A 19,670-nucleotide genomic window follows, 5' to 3' on the forward strand; every position below is an offset into this window, starting at 1 on the left:
TCTTGCAACATTCACCTCCTGGAGTAAAGTTTCCATCTTTTCTGGTCAGAGTGCATGAATTTGCACTTAGCAACACTGAAGTAACATTTCTATTCTTCAGCCTCTTCAAATCTTAAAACAGTACATCAGAACTGCTCTTTCTAATTTAGCACCATCAGAAAAGAATTGAATATCTCCTCTCAAAACTGAACTACATCATCAACATATAAATTAAACAGCATCAGCATTCCCAGAAGAACTCGCTGATACCCTTCTATCAGTCAGTCATCACTGTAATGAGACTCTCAACTAACTATCCAATCCCATCCTATTTAATTTTAACAGTAGTCGGCCATGCAATGTTCTATCCAACTCTTTAACAAAATCCAGAAAAATTACTGTATAAACATCTCCTCTGTCTAGTATGCTTGTCACTCTGTTATAAAAGGTAACTAAGTTACTGAAGTAGTCTGTTAATAAAGAGTAACCAATTTACTGAATCGAATTTTCTCTTAACAAATGCATTCTACTCTCCTGAGTGATTCTGTTGTCAATTAATTACAGACCAATCACCATCTCAGGAGTGGTGGTAAAAGTATTGGAAAAGTTGGTTAAGGACACAGAATTCAAGAATGGGTGATCAGAATATGATACTCTATAGGGGCCAACAAAACCATGTTGGCCCCTATAGAGTATCATATAATTTCAGCGATCCTACCTTAACAATTTATTAACTTTTTATAATAGAATGATATCTGAGTTGGACAAGGGAAAAGGCTACATGGTGATACTTCTGGATTTTGCTAAGGCTTTTGACAGGATACCCCGTGGAATACTGTTATGCAAATTGGAGTAAATGGGGATGGATACTAGACTGGTGATATGGATAAGAGAATGGCTCATGGAGAGATACCAGAAAGTAGTGTATGGAGGAGCAGAATCCAAGATCAGGCAGGTGACAGTAGTGTGCCTCAGGGCTGTGTGCTTGGGCCATTATTGTTTAATTCATACATAAATGATATAGGAAATGGCTTAGAGAGAGATATTCGGTGTTTGCTGATGATGCAAAGTTGAGTAGCGCAATAAAAATCAAAATTTTTATAATTTTTGTAAATTATAAAAATTTTGATTTTTAAATAAACTGGCAAAATGGGCAAAAGGTAATGGATGTCAGTTCATTGTGAAAAAGTGTAAAGTTGTGCATTTTGGGATTAAAAGATTACCAGCTGTGTACAACATTGATGGAACGGTACTCCAAGAGATTGATGGGGCTAGGGACTTGGGGATGTTGGTGGATAGGGAGATGAAGTTCAGAGGGCATATTGCTAAGGTGTCCAAGATTGCACATATTGAAGAACACACTAATATCCAGAGATAAAAGGTTATTATTCCCCTTTTAAAGGCGTTGATACTTCCACATTTGGATTACTGTGCTCATGTCTGGTCACCTGGATTCCTTGGAGATGAGGAGGTTGTGGAGAGGGTTCAGAGGGGAGTGACTAAGTTGGAGAGTGATGTAAAAAATTCTCCCTACACCCTACATTGGTAAACTGAAAACTTGTGGATTGCAGAGGATTTCTGAAGGAATCAGCAATCCTCCTGCTCTTAACATAGGTGGAGAAGAGGAGATATGATAGAAACATTTAAATTACTAAATGGTTTTTATAAGATTGATGCAGGGGAAAATATTTCAGCTGTGTGATAGTGATGGAGAAACAAGAGGTCATCCCTGGAAATTAAGGAAAAGTGTGGTTAACAAGGGTGTGAAAACTAGATTTTTTGTTTGCAGAGTGGTGAATGAGTGGAATGCATTGCCTGACTCAGTTGTGAGTTCTTCGTCTGTGAATGAATTCAAGAACAGGTATGATAAATATTGTTTTGATAGTTTGGGTCTCCCATGATGAGTCTACTGACTCCATGGAGATACCCATAATAATAATAATCAGATCACATTTGTATTTTATCTCTAACAATCTTTCCTAACACCTTTACCACTACACCTACTTTATATTTGGATAATAATAACCTGGGTTTCCTATATTCACTGCTTTCCACTTTTCTGGAACTGTTGTTCTTGTCAGACTTGTTAAACAACCAAGTTCAAGGGCACTGCTAGCTCCCTTGTACATTCCCTTAATATGTGTAAAATTCCAAACACTTCATATCTCTGAACTGCCAGTTTTCTGTCTACCTGTTGTTAACTCCCCCTCCCAACAAGAAATACACTGACAACATACTCAGTGTATTTTGTCAGTGTGGACAATATACATGTCCACTATATCTTCCATTGAAGTGTCCTGTATATTCTCCAACAAGTAGTCAGTCAGCCATAATCACCTTTTCTTCTGCTAGCCACATCGACTTCAGAATTCTTCAGGATTTTTTTTGCAGCCACAGCAAGTCTTTCATATGCCAATTTCTCCTTTTTCACCACACCTCATCTTCCTAGACTGTGCCTTATACTTCTTGTGCTGCTGAGGAATAAATTGTTTTTTATATCTACTCCACAGCATCTTTTTCTGCATAATACATGTGAGTAAAGAGGTTGATACATTTTATTCTACTTCATTTTTCCTCCTGCCCTTAAGAATGCAATCCAACATTGCTCTAAGTAACTGATCTCAAACTTTGTCCCAGGTGCTATTTATTCTTTACCTTTCAATCTTTCAATTAATCAAACCATAGTAGGTTACCAGTCTGTTTTGCATTAGTTTATCATAGCTTCCTGCTCTCTAATTCCACACATCTCTTTTTAGTTGAAGCTTACACCTAGCCACAAGCTCATGTTCTTTATTTGATGGCATTCTCTGTTATCACTGTATATCAGCCAATATTATTAAATCCGACACTTGCTTCTCATGTGTTGCTTCAACTACATGTTGTGTAAAGTAGGTTATCTCTAAGCAGCTTAAGGAATTTAACACGTTCGCTGCCACGCTACTTTGGCATGGTCTGTTCCCCTACGCCGAGCAGTTTTACTTCTTCAAGGTCAGTACGATAATCTCGTTACCGGAGGTAAACGTCCTACGAGTATACTCGTAGTTGGCTTGTACAGAGCATATACGGTCTATGAGAATACACAGTTTTGATGCTAGCCCCACAAGCCAAGGATTTTCACATCTTCAAGGTCACTACAATAATCTCGTTCCCGGCGGTAAGCGTCATACGAGTATACTCGTAGCTGGCTTGTGAAGCAGGTTTACCCACTACGAGTATACTCGTAGTTGGCAGCGAACGTGTTAATCTCCTTACTCATATGTTATTTCTTACTTCCATTTCATGCTTCCCATGGTCACCCATTATTATATCACTTACCTGCCACTCACCAGTCTCACCTGCTTGAACATTACAGAATTATCTCCCTTTGTACTTCCTGGCCTGCAGTAACACCTCATTAAAATATCTCAAATTTCTGCTAACTTCAATCCCATACCAAATCGCCTTAAAAGTATTATCGCTATTACTTCTTTGAAGTTCCACATAGAAGGGAACACAGCTCTTCTCAGATCATTACTAATGTCTGACCTCTCTGTTTCATCTTTTTTTGCGTTTTTTTTTTAAATGCTATAATCATCATATTCTATTCCCATCAGAACATTATTCTCTCAGCAATGTTTCATTGACACCGATGATTATGTTATGGGGACTGACTAATTTCAGATATGCCACAAACTCTGCCCCTTCATTCCTGATATTCCTTTCATTAGTGTATAAAATAAAATCTATTTCCTAGCTGTTACCTTCCTGCTCCTTAATGTGTTGAATAGTATTAATTCCAGTCCTCCATGGAGTCAGAAGACTAAGTGCTGAAGCCAATAAGTCTTTGGCTTCAGCAATAAATGCTTTCAATAAACAACCTTTAGATTTTGTTTGCTCCCATTGAAGCCATCTCTGCATCCTTATATTTCATTCCATAATTGTCTCACAATGATTCTAGTATTCACTTTCACAGCATACAGCTTCATACTACCACTCTCACTGAAATGGAATTTTTAATGTTGTTAGTTTGCCATGGCCAAAAGTTATAGACATTGGTGACTCAGTTGGCTGAGGATGATATGCATGGGGAGAAAATGCAATAGGCATAGTATTTTCAGAGATGACAGAGGGAACAGGATGGGGAGGTGTTATGCTAATGAAGCAGAAGAATTGAAGTCAAAGAAGAGTAGGAGTAGATGACAAGGACAGGGATGTAGAGGGGTGTATCTGAGGCTATTTGGTGTGAGATAGAAGCAGGATGAAATATATGGTTAATTAGTGCTACAGGCCAGAGGGAACAAGGGAAAATATGGGAGCTTCAAATATGAGGATATAGATTGGAAGAACAAATGATCACTTTCATAGCAGTGAGAGTGACAGTGTGAGAATGCAGGATCTGGTGATAGCATCAGAGAGCTTGGCAGTACCAAGGTGACAACTGCTTCTGACTGGGATGAACAGTCATGCAGCCTTGACCTGATAGATTGCTAGCCATGCAAAATTTTCATTTAAGGAGTATATGGGAAATTACAAAGCAGATGATTTTGACAAACTGAAAGCTAGCTTGCTATAGCTTTGCCTCCCATTGCCTTTTATTATTATTATTATTATTACCCAAGACCCCATGGAGTCAAAGACTCATCTGAGAGGTCCTTTTGTCATACACACAGCTCATCATACCATGCTTTAAACACACTCAAATTCTCTGCACACACCACACTCTCATGCAAGGCATTCCAATCATTCACAACTCGACATGAAAAAAAACCTGTCTCTCACTCCCCTACTTTTATGCATGGAAAAATTTGAGGAAGAAGCTATAGCACAGCTGACCTTAAACCCACATCTCTGATGGAGATATGTCAATGATATCTTTATTAGTTTGAACATAACCAGAAATATACCTTGAAGATTTTGTACATTTCCTGAATAATTGCTATCTGAAAATCAAATTCATATTAGAAGTAGAAAATGAACAGAGGATTACCATTCCTAGATATCTTATCTCAAAAATACTACTAGAGGATTATTATTAGAGGTTTACAGAAAATAAACCTGCATGGGCAGATATCTATATGCAGTCATGTTCCATTATCCTCAACAAAAATTAGGTATCATCAAAAATTTAAAAAATAGAGCTTTAAATGTACTCAAAAATGGTGATATTAAAAGAAAACAAGAACTTCAAATCCTATTTAATCAATTCTTTCAAAACGGTTACTCATTCATTGGAAAATAAAAGAAGTTTTTATTTTCCAATGAACCATCCCATGATAACCCAGAAATTAATTACAAAAACACAGTATCTTTATCATATGTTGGCAACACACCAAGAAAAACAGCCCAAGTATTAATATCAATCAACAACAGAACAGCCTTCAGACCAGTTAAACCTTTTTTCCCTACATTCTCCTAAAGCAAGAATAATGCAGATGGAATGGTGGAGTTTGTGAACCTATGGTCTGAATTTGATGGAAAGAAGGATTTGCTGATGGACTGCATCTAAATTGTTTTGGTTTTTGGTGTCTTGAGAGAGCTTTGTTCACTGAGCATTATTATTATTATTATTATTAAACAAGACCTCATGGAGTCAAAGACTCATCTAGGAGGTCCTTTTATCTCACACACATCTCATCATACCGGGTCTTAAACACATTCAAACTCCTTGCAGACACCACACTCTCAGGCAAGGCATTCCAATCATTCACAACTCTGCACGAAAAAAACCTGCCTCTCACTCCCCTACTCACACCCTCTTTATACAGTTTCCAGGTATGACCTCTGGTTCTCCCCTGATCTCCCACTATTCTCTGTAGAACTTCTCCACCATTGATCCTATAACAACCCCTTACCAGCTTGTAGGTCTCTATCATATCTCCCCTCTTCCTTCTCTCCACTAGACTCTGCAAATTACATCTTTTCAATCTTTCCTCATACTCGACATTCCAGAGGTCAGAAACTACCTTAGTCAGTCGCCGTTGGACCCTTTCCAACATCTCTTCATCCTTCTGAAAACCAGGTGACCAAATCTGGGCACAATAGTCCATGTGTGGCCTAATCAAAGCCTTATACAATGGAACAAGAATCTCCCTACTTCTACACGTCAGTGTCCTCCTCATCATTCCCAGAAGTCTTTGTGTTGTCTTCACAATTTTGGCGATGTGTCCCCTAAATTTTAGATCCTTATCCACTATCATTCCCAGATCTCTTATTTCCTCTACTTCCAACAATATATTCTCACCAAGCATAAATTCTGCATTCCATCTTTGTTTTCCAAATTTTAAAACCTTACATTTTGCAACATTGAACTCACATCCCCATTTGCTTGCCCAATCACTCAATTTATTCAAGTCTTCTTGCAAGGCCACAACATCTTCACTACTCTTTATGGTACGTCCCAACTTTGCATCATCTGCAAACAACTGAATATCTCCATCCAAATCTTCGCCAATATCATTAATATACAAGTTAAATAGTAATGGCCCTAAAACAGATCCCTGAGGCACTCCACTAGTGACTTTCCTTTTCCTGGATATTGCACCCCCATACACAACTTGTTGATACCTATCAGATAGCCAGTCTTCAATCCAATGCACTAATCTAATATCCAACCCCATCTGCTCTAGTTTGACTGTCAACTTATCATGAGGTACTCTATCAAAAGCTTTTGCAAAATCCAAGTATATTACTGTGTATCCTTCTCCTCTGTCCAAGGAAGCAGTCACTTTATTGTAATAAGTAAGTAGATTACTAAAACACGACCTCCCTTTAGAAAATCCATGCTGTCCATCAAAGATTATACCATTGTTGTCAACCCAACTCTGGATCCTAGTTCTCACAAGCTTCTCCAACACCTTAACCACAACACCTGACACACAGATAGGCCTATAGTTTGATGCTTGAGTTCGATCACCTCCTTTATGAAGTGGCACAATCTTGCCCTCCTTCCACTCTTTAGGGACTTGACCAAGTTCAAGACTCGTATTAAAAAAATATGTCAAGGCAGGTGTCAACTCTCTGGCACATTCCTTCAGAATACACGGTGATATATTATCAAGTCCCACAGCCTTATTTACATCTAGTTTACTCAACTCCCCAAACACCTCTTGCTCACTTACAGTCAGTCCATCCTCCCCATCATCAACTGCTCTTAATCTCTCCATGAAGTCACATTCACAAGATTGAAAGATCTTTATGAACTGCTCATTAAGTATCTCCACCACACATTCTGCAACAGCTGTCTTTATACCATTTCCTCCAATCAATGTCATCCTTCCATAATCATTCTTTCTTTTGCTGGCTACATATCGAAAGAACTCCCTAGGATTCTTTTTAGCTTCATTAGCTAACTGCTGTTCATACCTCTCTTTAGCTACTTAATAATAATAATAATAAGCATGTTGAAGTTCATATTCAGGAAAACTTAAGCAATTAGGGTGTATGCAGATGAGTATGTGTTACGACACCCATTAGGTGAGTTAATGTGAGAATGACCAACAAGTGCAGGATCTAATCTCTCAAGCAATAATATTGAATAGGGAGGGGTTATTTCAGGAAGTAAAGGTGGTTGGAGTCTCAATGGTGGAGGGTGGCTGTTTTTGAAGCATTCTGGTGTGAGCTCAAGGTCAATAAGACAAAATATATAGTTGGTTACTGCTATAGGCCAAGGGGTTCAGGTGATCTGAAGACATGTATCAGCAAATTAGTACAATGAGTGCAGGTCGAGTGATTAATACAGAATCTCAGTGGAAATACATACAGCTGTGGGATTAGATGGGATATTGACTTGCATTTGGTGAGAATGTGCAAGGGAACTGGCAGTGGCACTGACTAGGTTCTTTAATTTAAGTCTCAGGTCTGGCAGAGTTCCAGGGGAGTGGAAAGGGAAAAATAATTATTCCCTTGCATACAGCAGGTTCGAAGACTCCAATAGCAAACTATAGACCAATCAGTATATCAGGAATGGGGGTAAAAGTTTTGAAAAAATTGGTTAAAAAGAGAATCCAAGGATTGGTGGATAAGAACATGATCGTCTATGGTAGGCAGCATGGCTTTGTGAAGGGTTGGTCATGCCTTAGTAATTTACTAGTTTTTTTTGTAATAGAGTGACAATTGATTTGGATTGAGGAAAGGCTGCACAGTGATTCTGCTGGAGTTTGCAAAGGCATTTGACAGAATACCACAGCAAACTCTGTTACAAAAATTAGAACAAATGGGGATGAATATGACACTGATTATATGAATATGAGAGTGGCTGATGGTTAGATGCCAGAAAGTGGTATCCAGGAGAACAAATTCTAGGAGAATGCGGGTGATTAGTGGTGAGCTGCAAGGTTCTGCGCTAGGGCCATTACTATTTAATTTGTACATAAGTGATATAGGAAGTAATCTGAAGGGGAAATATTCAGTTATTTACTGATGATGTAAAATTGGGTAGAGCAATAGCTAATCAAAGTAATGTGGAGAGCTCACAGGATAAATAGGCTGCGAGTATGAGCAAAAGATAACGGGTATCAGTTTAATGTGATAACATATACAATTATGTGTTTTGGGATAAATCAATTACAAGCAGCGTACGATATTGATGGAACTGTACTTCAGGATGAATAGATGAATCTAGGGATATAGAGGTGGTGGTTGACGGAGAGTTGAAGTTTAGAGGGCATATCGTTAAGGTTGCTAAGTTAACTCATAATATTACTTGGCTATTGAAGAATACACTAACAAATAGAGATAAAGAACTTGTTATTCCTCTACACATCCACATCTGGATTGCTGTATTCAGGTATGGTCACCACTCATTTTGGGGGAGATGAAAACGTGGTGGAGAGGATTCACAGGGGAATGATCAAGATGGTGAGTGGTGTAGAATGTTCACTAAGAGGATAGATTTAGGTTATGTGGATTGCAAAAGTTGGTTGATAGGCAAAAAAGGGGAATATGATAGAAACATTTAAGTACTTAAAAGGTTTTATAGGAATGATGCAGGGGGAATGTTTTAGTATTTGGCTAGAGGAGACAGAGCAAGTTGTCATCCATGGAAGGTGAATAAAGGTGTGGATAGTAGGAGCATGAGGACTAGATTTTTCACTTGGAGAGTTGTGAGCGAATGAAATTGGTTGCCTTAGTCAGTTATGAGCTCTTTGACTGTTAATATATTCAAGTAGAGGTATGATTGATTGTGTGGATAGTTTGCTACTGCGATGAGTCTTTGGATTCCATGTAGGTGCCTGTACAATAATAATAATAATAATTAATAATACTACAAATAATAAAGATCCTGGAGTATACAAGAAAAACTTGTTTGTGATGTTGAAAACAAAAGGGAAGAAAAACACTGACTCTCAGCACACACCCTCACTGAATATCACATAGTATATTGGCAGGTCTCCTCCATGCCATATGTAGAAGTTAATTACTTTGACAGATTGTTCAATGACTCTTCCAAGGTCATTGGCTCAAAAGGCACGCTAAATAGAAACCAAGAACTAATCATTTATGAGATTTGGAAGTAATTAATATGTAAGATTCGAGACCTCTCCTATGCCAGTAATCACATACAGAGTTTACACAACAGTGTCAAGACTGCACATAATATGCCTAATTATACACATGATTAAATTATCATTCCAGTCTTTTTCAGTTTATAGAAATGATGGGAAAATTTTTAAATTTTAATTTGTGTTGATTTTTGCTTATGTAAAATAACATCATGAAGTTGCTGTCAACTAGACTGTGAACCATGCTGAAGAAACATTTATTGTTAATAAAATATGTCTCTAAGTTAAACCTGGTTATTTATTAAGTTAGGGATTTTATTATTATTATTATTATTATTATTATTATTATTCAGGCCTCCATGGAGTCAAAAGACTCATTGTGGGAGGTCCTTTCTAAGAAACACAAGTCTATCAAGACTCATCGAGGGAGGTCTAGGAAACACAAAGTCTAGCATACCACTCCTTAAATGCATTGACCTTTTTTATATTATTATTATTATTAACATGGCCATAAGCAGTCAAATATTTCAGTATACAGATGACACCGCACTACTAGCAATCCACACAGCTAGACATCAACACGGCTTTCTGCAAAGCACAACGAGACTTAAATGAAATCACAATATACTTCTACCAAAACGCAATTCTAATCAATGGCACTAAAACACAGATGTTGATAATACACAACTCAAGAATCATGCACCCTGCACCACTACCGATACACTATCACACATACCGCTGCATCAGTAACAAAAATACCCACCAATGTCCTGAAATCAAATCTGTAATGCATGCAAAATACCTTGGTCTCTATATAGATTGCCATCTCAAATGGATAAAACATATAGAATACCTACATACCAAACTCCGGATCATCGCAGCAAAACTTTTCCAAGTAAAAGACATTATTCCATCCAACATAAAAAAACTCCTATATCATGGTATCTGCAAATCCCTACTCAGATACAGATTAACAGTCTATGAAAAAACACATCAAACAGCCACCTAACAAAATTAGAAACATTACACAGGAAAATCATGTCAACAGTGATCTGGACACCTTACACACAACAACCAATATCCGACAAGCACATGGCGATACACAGAATTCTGAGCATTAAAAACCTGAAACACTACATGACATTAACAAGGAATTACTTCAACATTACCTATCGAAACAACATAGACACATATCGTATAACACGACCTACAACAACTCTCTACATCCCTACACCCTTCAACAGCTCAAACGGTTCTTTTGTGAGATCACATCAGATACCCATGCAACTCAACAACCTACCAAGAAATTTAAAACACATAGATAACTACAGAACATTAAAACACAAACTCTGGAAAATATACCAACAAAGTTAATATACCATTAACACTAATATACACATCACATATCACTAGCATCCAATGCCTACATGTCATCCATAAACAGTAACAACAGCATAAATTGAGAAGGCTAAGCCCACTCTCTTCATAAAAGCTAACCCAAGCTACGAAGTAGGTGGGATTAACTTGCCACACTCAACTACACATAATCCTTATAATCAAAGAATGCCGATTATGTAACAAAACAGTCAGTAAAGTATATAACAATAAAGAAGATACTGAAGATACTGATTATTATGTGATAATATCATTAATATAATATTACTATGTAACATGAAAAAATAATGTAATAAATTATCCTTATTATTAAAAAATTATGTAAATAATGAGTTTACAATGTTTGTGAGAATTAGGAAATATAATATTTTAATTGCATATGTGTAAATACTGTTGTATAATCACACTTTTTCAAACTTTGAAAAAAAAAAAATGGAAATATATATATTTTTTTGTAACTGTGAAGTATATAGTTGTAAATCATTACCACGATTGTTATTTTAAAAAATAGCAAAATAAAAACAAAACTATGTTATCATCATTAATCTTGAAATCTCATTATATGTAGCGCTTAGTGCTGAACCTTGTAAAATAACATACTGAATGTTATGCAAGATGATTATTGTATATATGTAAATATTTGAGAGATCAATAAAAAAAATATTATTATTATTATTATTATTATTATTACATGATACCTCCAAGGAATCTAAGGACTCATCGAGAGAAGATACTATACTTTGCTAAATACATCTCACCTTCTCCACTACTACTTAATTCTCCTGCTATGATACTACTACCATTAATGTCATCTACTGGCCATCATCACCAACAATATGATTGATCCTGAAGACATTTTTTCAATACATAGTAGGAAGGGAGAAAACAAGGGGTCACCACTGAAAATTGTGTAAAAGTGTTATTAGAAAGGTTGTTTAGAATAGATCAATTTGTTTCAGTGCTTCTTCAGCAAATAAGTTGAAGGAGAGGTAACATACTTACATCATCAGGGGTACCAAAACTTAAAATATTTATATCAAGGATATAAAAAACTAAAAAAACTAAAAAACTAAAAAAACTAAAAAACTCTAGAAAAAAGCAGATGTCTCAGAACTTCAAAATTAGTACATACTAACAAATGACCAGAAACAAGTAGTTGTATTAATTACTTTATATGTGTTGGAACAATGCTAGTTGTTGCTGTCACATTCTGTGTCATGATGATTGTCATATCCCAGGTCCTCATTTGCTAGAAAGCTCACATCCACCATTACAATACATCAGGAATATTACAAAGGTGCAATGTTGCTTTGTGATTATAATGTTAAAGTGGATTTTTTTTTTTTTTTTGCCTATGTTATAAGATCTCATGGTTGTTTCTTCCAGCAAAACCTTCACATTCTCTCATGAAAAAACCAGGAGTTGACAAAATTCACTGCTCTTGTGTCATGTGCTATGTGGGACAGACAGGAAGGTCTGAGGAGATTCTTTCCAAATCTTGTTACTTTTTTGCTATCATTCACTTTCATGGTTCTTGAAAAATCCACTTTGTTTTATGCACTGACCTGTGCAGTTCTCTCTCTCTCTCTCATTGCCATTTTGTCTCAGAGTGCTGAACAAGAAACAGAGAATTTAAAACAATATGCTGTCTAAAAAATTTAAAATACCATATACCAATAGCAATTATAGCACAGTGTGTCTCACTCTCGAACTATGCATTATCATCACACAATGAATAAAAAATCAGCATATCTTGCTGCAGCCCTTACGACTATGATCTTCTTACGCTTGCCTCCTGGTGGCTACTGATAATTAATTATACATCAATTATACTATTAATTAATTAATATCACATTAATTATAGTTAGTTAATTAACATTAATATAATTTAATGAAAACATAACACACACACACTCCTAAGATATTCCACGTAATCAGAATAGTTCAAATAGTGAACGATGTTAACATTTGACAAACCCACATATCAGTGATACCTCAAACTGTTACTGATCTAAATTAGGTGTCAGAAGCTCAACAATTCTCAGAGGAAAACCTGTAATGAAAAAGTAAGGATAATACAAAACAGTTTTACTCAAGAGCATTTGCATGATTATAAATTACAAGTTGAAGGCTTACATAATTAAGGATCCCATTTTAAATATTGACATCCATATAATATATGTATAATATAATTATTATTGTTATTACATGACATCTCCAGGGAGTCCAAGGACTTATCGTGGGAAGACACTACTCTGCCTCGCTAAATACATCTCACCCTCTCCACTACTACTTAATTTTCCTACTATGGCACTACTACTCCCATTAATGGCATCTACTATCCATCATTACCATCAACAGTATTTTTTTGTCTGTAAATTGCACATGTTCTGAAGGCTGATTTGTCTGTATGTGGGATGAAAAACCCAAGTTTCTGGGAGAAAAAACCCTGCTACCTCCATATGAGATTGGCTAACTCACCTTCAATCAAAAAAGCCCATATATGGATTCCCATGCAGGATAATCATGCATGATTTGCTTTACAGTTCTTGTTCTGTGTGGTATTGAATTGCAGTAATGTCTCATATTTTTTGACATTTGTGATTAATTACAAAATTAAATGAATTATTTATAAATAAAAATTTATAAACTCTGATCTGATACTTATTTTTAAAAGGTTTCTATTCCTGTCAAAATAGGTGCGTGTAGTATTGGAAATAATATGGCCACTCTCTCTTTTTCTCATTTTAATGTGGGTGAGGAGTCGAGGATTAAAATATTCAGCTCATCAATGTAAGTATTTGATATTATTAAATGTTTGTAATAGGAATACTGAATTTTATTTTTAGCCTTAATTTTATATCAGTCATGTGATATTAAGTGAATTCATACATAAAGCAATTACAAAAATTCAACTTAAGTTGGATATTAATGAAATCTTTTGTTTCTTACAAATTTAAATGCAAATTTCACTTACCAAAATTTGCTGCTGCAATAAACTATTGAAATTTTGAGCATTGAATGGATTTGTTGTAAGGAATTTGGAGAGGGCATTGTTGCAAGAGTGGAGAAAGTTATGGGACAAAGAAAGAGAAATAGAAAGAAAGGTAAAACTGAAGGAGTGGTTGTGAATTAAAGACTGTTAGAAAACAGCAGTAAGACACGAAATGGGGGAGTAGAGAGGAATGAGAAGTGAGAATGTAAAAATTAGTATTAAAGATATAAAAACAAAAAGCAGGTAGAGAAAAGATATAGTAGCAGGAGTTAATGTGTGACTGAGAATGGTCAGCAGGATGGAGATCATTTATATCTGGAGAAAACAGGATAGGTATTATGTGGGAAGGTGAGGTTTAGGTTTGCTGAGGATTCGCAGCTGAGAAAGCCGCATAGATTTGCCTGGTTATATCCTCTCTTTAAGGTACTAAAATGATATGTTTGCTCATTTATGAATGCCAGAAGTATTTGAATTAAGAAGAAAGGAATGATGGCACTGATTGAGTTAGTTGCCCATAAATTGTTATTGAAATATGGCTGAGTGAGGGAAATATTGTTATCACATGGGAATCTTCATGAAATCCCAAGACTCATTGTGTCTTGGGACTTCACACAATACCTATCACATCTCTCTCTCTCTCTCACACACACACACAATTCAATCATTGACAAAGCACTCATTAATGCCTCAGAAAACCTATTTCACTCATTTGCCATTCTCCAAACAAAATGCCCGTTATTAACAACCACTATCACCTATGTTCTTACACAAGTTGTGTAAGAATGCAGGGGTGACCACTACTTTCTCTTCTGTGCTATTATCTATTGAAAAATTTCTTCAGCTTAGGCTCAGGGAGCACTTCATAGACCAGTCATCATTTTGACCACTTGCCTCTAAATCCTCTCCAAATGTTTTATATTCACAAGAAACACAGGCAACTAAATATAAGTACAAATATAATAAAGGGAATAGAGATGGAAAATAATGGTAGTTTTTGTGAAAATTGTAAGAACAAGATTGGAGGGTGGAGGGTAGGAGTCAATGTTGGCAGAGGAATTATGCCTGCTCTCAGGGAAGGAGAGAAATGGGGAAGGTGAATAGTGAAAGCAATTTTAAGGTTGTATAGTAGCAAGGGGGGAGAGAGGATGATTTGTTTTGTGGGATGCCATTTGTTATAAGCTTGAAAGCATGAGAATGATGACAGCGAAATCTTTGGGAAAATTAGTTTAGTTTTTAAACAAAGGGGGGGGATCATCATGAGTGATTTTAATTATGGAAATATGAAATGGAAGGAAGAAAGAGTTTTGGGATCAAGGAAAGTAAATTTATTTAATTTGTGAGGATTGCTGGCTTCCTTAGATTGTAAAGATGATAAAAGGAGGATCAAGAGACTTTTATATAGCATCAGTGGATGTCAATTTATAAAACAGATGTTGAATCTGCATCTTTTTTAGTGATAGTGACCACAAGATATTCACTAGCAGGTGATGACAATTTAAAACCTCTCAAAAACATAGAATACTTATGCAGTGAAATTAGAGGCAACAGAATTATCAAATGCAGATACAGCTGATAACTATACATGTAGAATGGAATTTAGAAGTGAGATGAAGAGAAATCTGTATTGCAAGAGGAAGAAGCTAGTTGAGAAATATACTAAAACCCCGAAGTTACGCGATAGGTAGGACCAACAAAAAGCGCACAAGTCGAATTCGCGTAACTTGGGGTATAATTTTGCATGTAATTTATATATACAAACATACAAAATATTAGTTAATTGAGACCAAAGGCTTACAAAAACACCTATATTTTTTAAGAAATATAATCATAATTGTAGTTTTTCGTACATAAAAAAAAGAAAGTTATTTTGATGTAGATGGTTTCAGAAAATCTAATAGATTCGTCTGATGGCATAATGTCTTTTTCTTGTCACAGCAAAATGTCTCCATAGCAAGCCAATGATTTTTTTATTCCTTGCCTTGTGGCTACAATTCGTTCCTTGTTAGCATCTATGTCCTCCAAAATCTGTAAACCTTTCTTAATTAAGCTGAGACCTTCTGTTAACTTTGCAATTGTCATGTGCTTTTCTGGTAGAACTGGATCTGAGTTTTCGGTCTCTTCAGTAGCACTTTGCTCACACATCTCTATGAGCTCATCGATTGTAAGCTCCTTGTTATGTGAGTCTAACAGCTTGCTGACATCTTCACTGTCGACTTCTAAATCTAATTGCCTGGCAAGGTTGAAAACTTCTTCTATTGCCCCAGCAACTTGATCAGTTTCTGGCAACAGTTCTGTTTTTTGGGAAATTTCACCCCAAGATCCAGCATCTAAAACATTAAACTGTTTCCAAAACTCTTTAACAGACAGTTGCTCATTTTGCCTCATAGCTTCATTCAGACTTGCAAACGAATGCTGTGTAGTATGCTTTGAATGTTTTGATAAATCCTTGGTCCATCGGTTGTATTTGGAGGCAAGAAAACAACTTTTACATGTGGATCAGAATCAATTAAAGTTGCAGGAGGGTGACCAAGTGCATTATCAATAATGAGCATAACTTTAAACGGAATTTTTTTAAACCGGCAATAACGTTCAACTTCAGGTATGAAGTGGTGACCAAACCAGTCTTCAAAAATAGAAGCTGTCACCCAAGCTTTAGAATTTGACTTCCAAATCACTGGCAAGCCAGCTTTAGATTTTTTTTAGAGCTCTTGGATTTTCGGAGTGATAAATTAATAGAGGTTTTAACTTGCAATCACTAGCTGCATTTCCACCAAGCATTACTGTCAACCAGTCTTTGGAAGCCTTAAAGCCAGGAAATGTTTTTTCTTCACGTGCGATGAAAATTCTCTTAGGCATCTTTTTCCAGAACAAGCCGGTCTCGTCTACATTAAATATGGTTTGACTGCTATAGCTACCTTCCTCGATGATAGCCTTAAGTGTCTCAGGAAAAGAAGTCATAGCCTCTTTATCAGTGCTTGCCACCTCTCCACTCTCTGATGCTGTGCTAGTTATAGTGATTTTTAAATCGGTTGAACCAACCATTATTGGCCATGAAATTTTCTTCTTTGGCTGCTTCTCCAGCTTCTACTTTTAGCCTCTCAAAAATCAACTTGGTTTGGCTACATATTGTCGTTTGATCAACTAGACAATTTTTTACTCTCACTTGATTATCACACCATAATTTTAGCATCATTTCCATCTCACCAATAATCCCATGACATTTACGAATTATGCTTGAATTCAATGATGGGCATTTTTCACAGCAGCAAGAATTCTTTCTTTATCTTTTATGATTGTTCTTACTGTGGATTCCTGTAGATCAAACTTCTTTGCTAGCTCACAAATTTTCATTCCGCCTTCAACATTCTTAATAATGTTGAGTTTTGTTTTCAAAGTCAATTTTTCTTTTCTTGCTAGCTGTAGAAGAATTGGACTTACTTCTTTTGGACGACATTATTATTTTTTATGTGATAAAATTTTTATCAAGAACATAACATTAAACAATTGCAAGGTTTGCAGACTATAAAAATCGTGTATGAATGGAGACCACACGAAACATGGCAGTGCTTGTTCACAACATGTGCGACACTGGCGAATGTGGCCGGCACCGGATAGATACGACTAGTGGTGAGGCGTGAAGCAGGATGGGAATACGTATATATAAGAAACCGTGTAACTCCGGATTCATGTAAATTGGGGTATTACTGTATTTAAGAATATTACTTCTAGAATGTCCTTGATGAAGTAATAATCAAGGACAATTGTTACTTCTTGTATGGAGTCAAAGACTTATTGAAAGAGAGGCCCTCTTGCAGCTCACGTGCTTAAATCCCTATTATATCTTTTGTTGAAAACATTCACCAAAAATGCATTCACAACATCTGCTATACCATTCATTTCAGACACTCTTCACATGTTATGAGAATAACCAGATCTGACATACTTCTTAATCACATCCTTACTCTTCTTCCAGAGATGATTCTAAGTTCTCTCCCATTTCCACTATATACATTCTTATTCGGATCTATACTGTAAAATGTCCTTATAAACTTGAATGTTCCTATCATATCCACACTGTCTAGCTACCCAAATTTTGAAGACTACATTCCTGCAGTCTGCCTCTTTCTTCATATGCACAAGTTCCATAGGAACTTGTGCAAATGAAGAAAGAGGTGCAAAAGAAAGAAAGATCTTGGTTACCCATGCTGAATCTTTTCGCTTGTCTCTGCATCCAGTTCAGATATCCTCTAAGCCCAAGTAATCTTATCTGGGCATAGTAGTCAAGCTGTGGTCTTTTGATAGTCTTGTAAAATGGGAGAATAACTTCTTTTTTCTTACAGGGTAGTGTTCTCTTCAGGAGTAGTTATTTGATTCAATAACTTAACCAACTTAGCAGTGTGGCCCTAAACTAACTTCTTCTCCACTATAACTCTCATGTCTCTAGCTTCATTGACTACAGTAGTATTATATTAATTTATTAATTCTATCTGCTGAAAGTATTCCAGAAATTTCCTATTATTATTATTATTATTAAGATAACCTTCAGGGACTCATTGAGGGAAGCCGCATACCACACACACACACACACCAGCTATCATACTTGTTCTTGAATTCATTCACACTGCTTGCACACACAACATCCAATGGCAATCCATTCCAATCATGCACCACCTTATGAGAGAAAAATCTAATCCTCACCTTCTTCTTAGTAACATTCATTCTTAGCTTCCAAGGATGCCCTCTTGTCCTTTCCCCACCCTCCATAAAATGAAAAATTCCATAACTGAATCCTGTATGACCCCTTCAGAAGTTTGTAAGTCTCAATCATATCACCCCTCTTTCTCCTGTTTGCTAGTGTCTGCAGTCTACAAATTCTCAATCTGTCTTCATAATCAGTATTCCACAATCCGTATATAAATTTTATCACTCTCCTTTGCATCTCTCTCTCCACTATTAGAATCATAACGGAAACTATATTAATGCAATATTCTGCATGCAGTGTCCTCCAGAGATTCTGCATTAGTTGATATCTTCCATCACTTTTCTTAACTTAGCATCATCAGAAAATCTCCAATATCATTAACATAACAATAACATCCCAAGTACAACCCTATAGTACACCATGGTTCACCCTCTTTCTCTTTGACCCCCTTTCTCTTTTTGATATATCATTCGGCCACTATTCCATGTCATGAGTCTATATTATATACCCACACTCATTCCTTTGAGTTTGTGTAACAGCCTCCTTTGTGGAATCCTATTTACATGAATCTTATTAAAATCTTATTATTTATTTATTTATTTATCATATGGCATATACACATGGTTAAAAGGAAATAAAATAAAATAAAATACATGTGAATATAGATAAAATACAATATATAAAATTATAAATAAGAAGTAAAACATAAACAAACAGATAAAATACAGGTATTAAGAAAAAAATTTAGTCATATTTTTACATTTAGATTTTTAATCGCATTGATCATCTCTGGCGATAGGTCAAAAATGTCCTTTAATTCACCTGGATATGCCGTTAACTCACATTCCTGAACTATGTGATGAATGGTTTGGGCCTCAGCTCCACAAGGGCAGTGGGGATTTGGTATCTTTCCCCATTTTGATAATAAGTCTCTGCATACATCACTCTCTTGCAAAATCTTGAGTTTCATAGTATTTCCATTCCTCTTGGCCACACTGCTGCCATTCTGTTGTAAATTATGAACAGATTACTAAAGCAGGATTGAGGTTATATCTACCCCACCTCTAAATGTTTCTGACTAACCTCTCTAGCACTGTAGTCACTATTCCAAAATGTCAGT

The 19,670-nt window shown here is 36.1% G+C and overlaps 1 protein-coding gene across 1 annotated transcript in view; it reads left to right on the forward strand.

Moving 5' to 3' along the window:
* The window catches only part of LOC150092596 (phospholipid-transporting ATPase ABCA1-like), a 982,930-nt gene that overhangs the window by 87,104 nt on the left and 876,156 nt on the right, over window positions 1-19,670 (forward strand). Inside the window, exon 4 of the mRNA XM_090414749.1 lies at window positions 13,553-13,646. Within this exon, the coding sequence (XP_090270875.1) occupies window positions 13,553-13,646 (94 nt within the window). The remainder of the gene's footprint in view (window positions 1-13,552; window positions 13,647-19,670) is intronic.

The sequence above is a fragment of the Typopeltis vanoorti genome, chromosome 25 (assembly GCF_054136105.1).
Source record: "Typopeltis vanoorti isolate ZY-2024b chromosome 25, IOZ_Tvanoo_1.0, whole genome shotgun sequence".
NCBI lineage: Eukaryota > Metazoa > Arthropoda > Arachnida > Uropygi > Thelyphonidae > Typopeltis > Typopeltis vanoorti.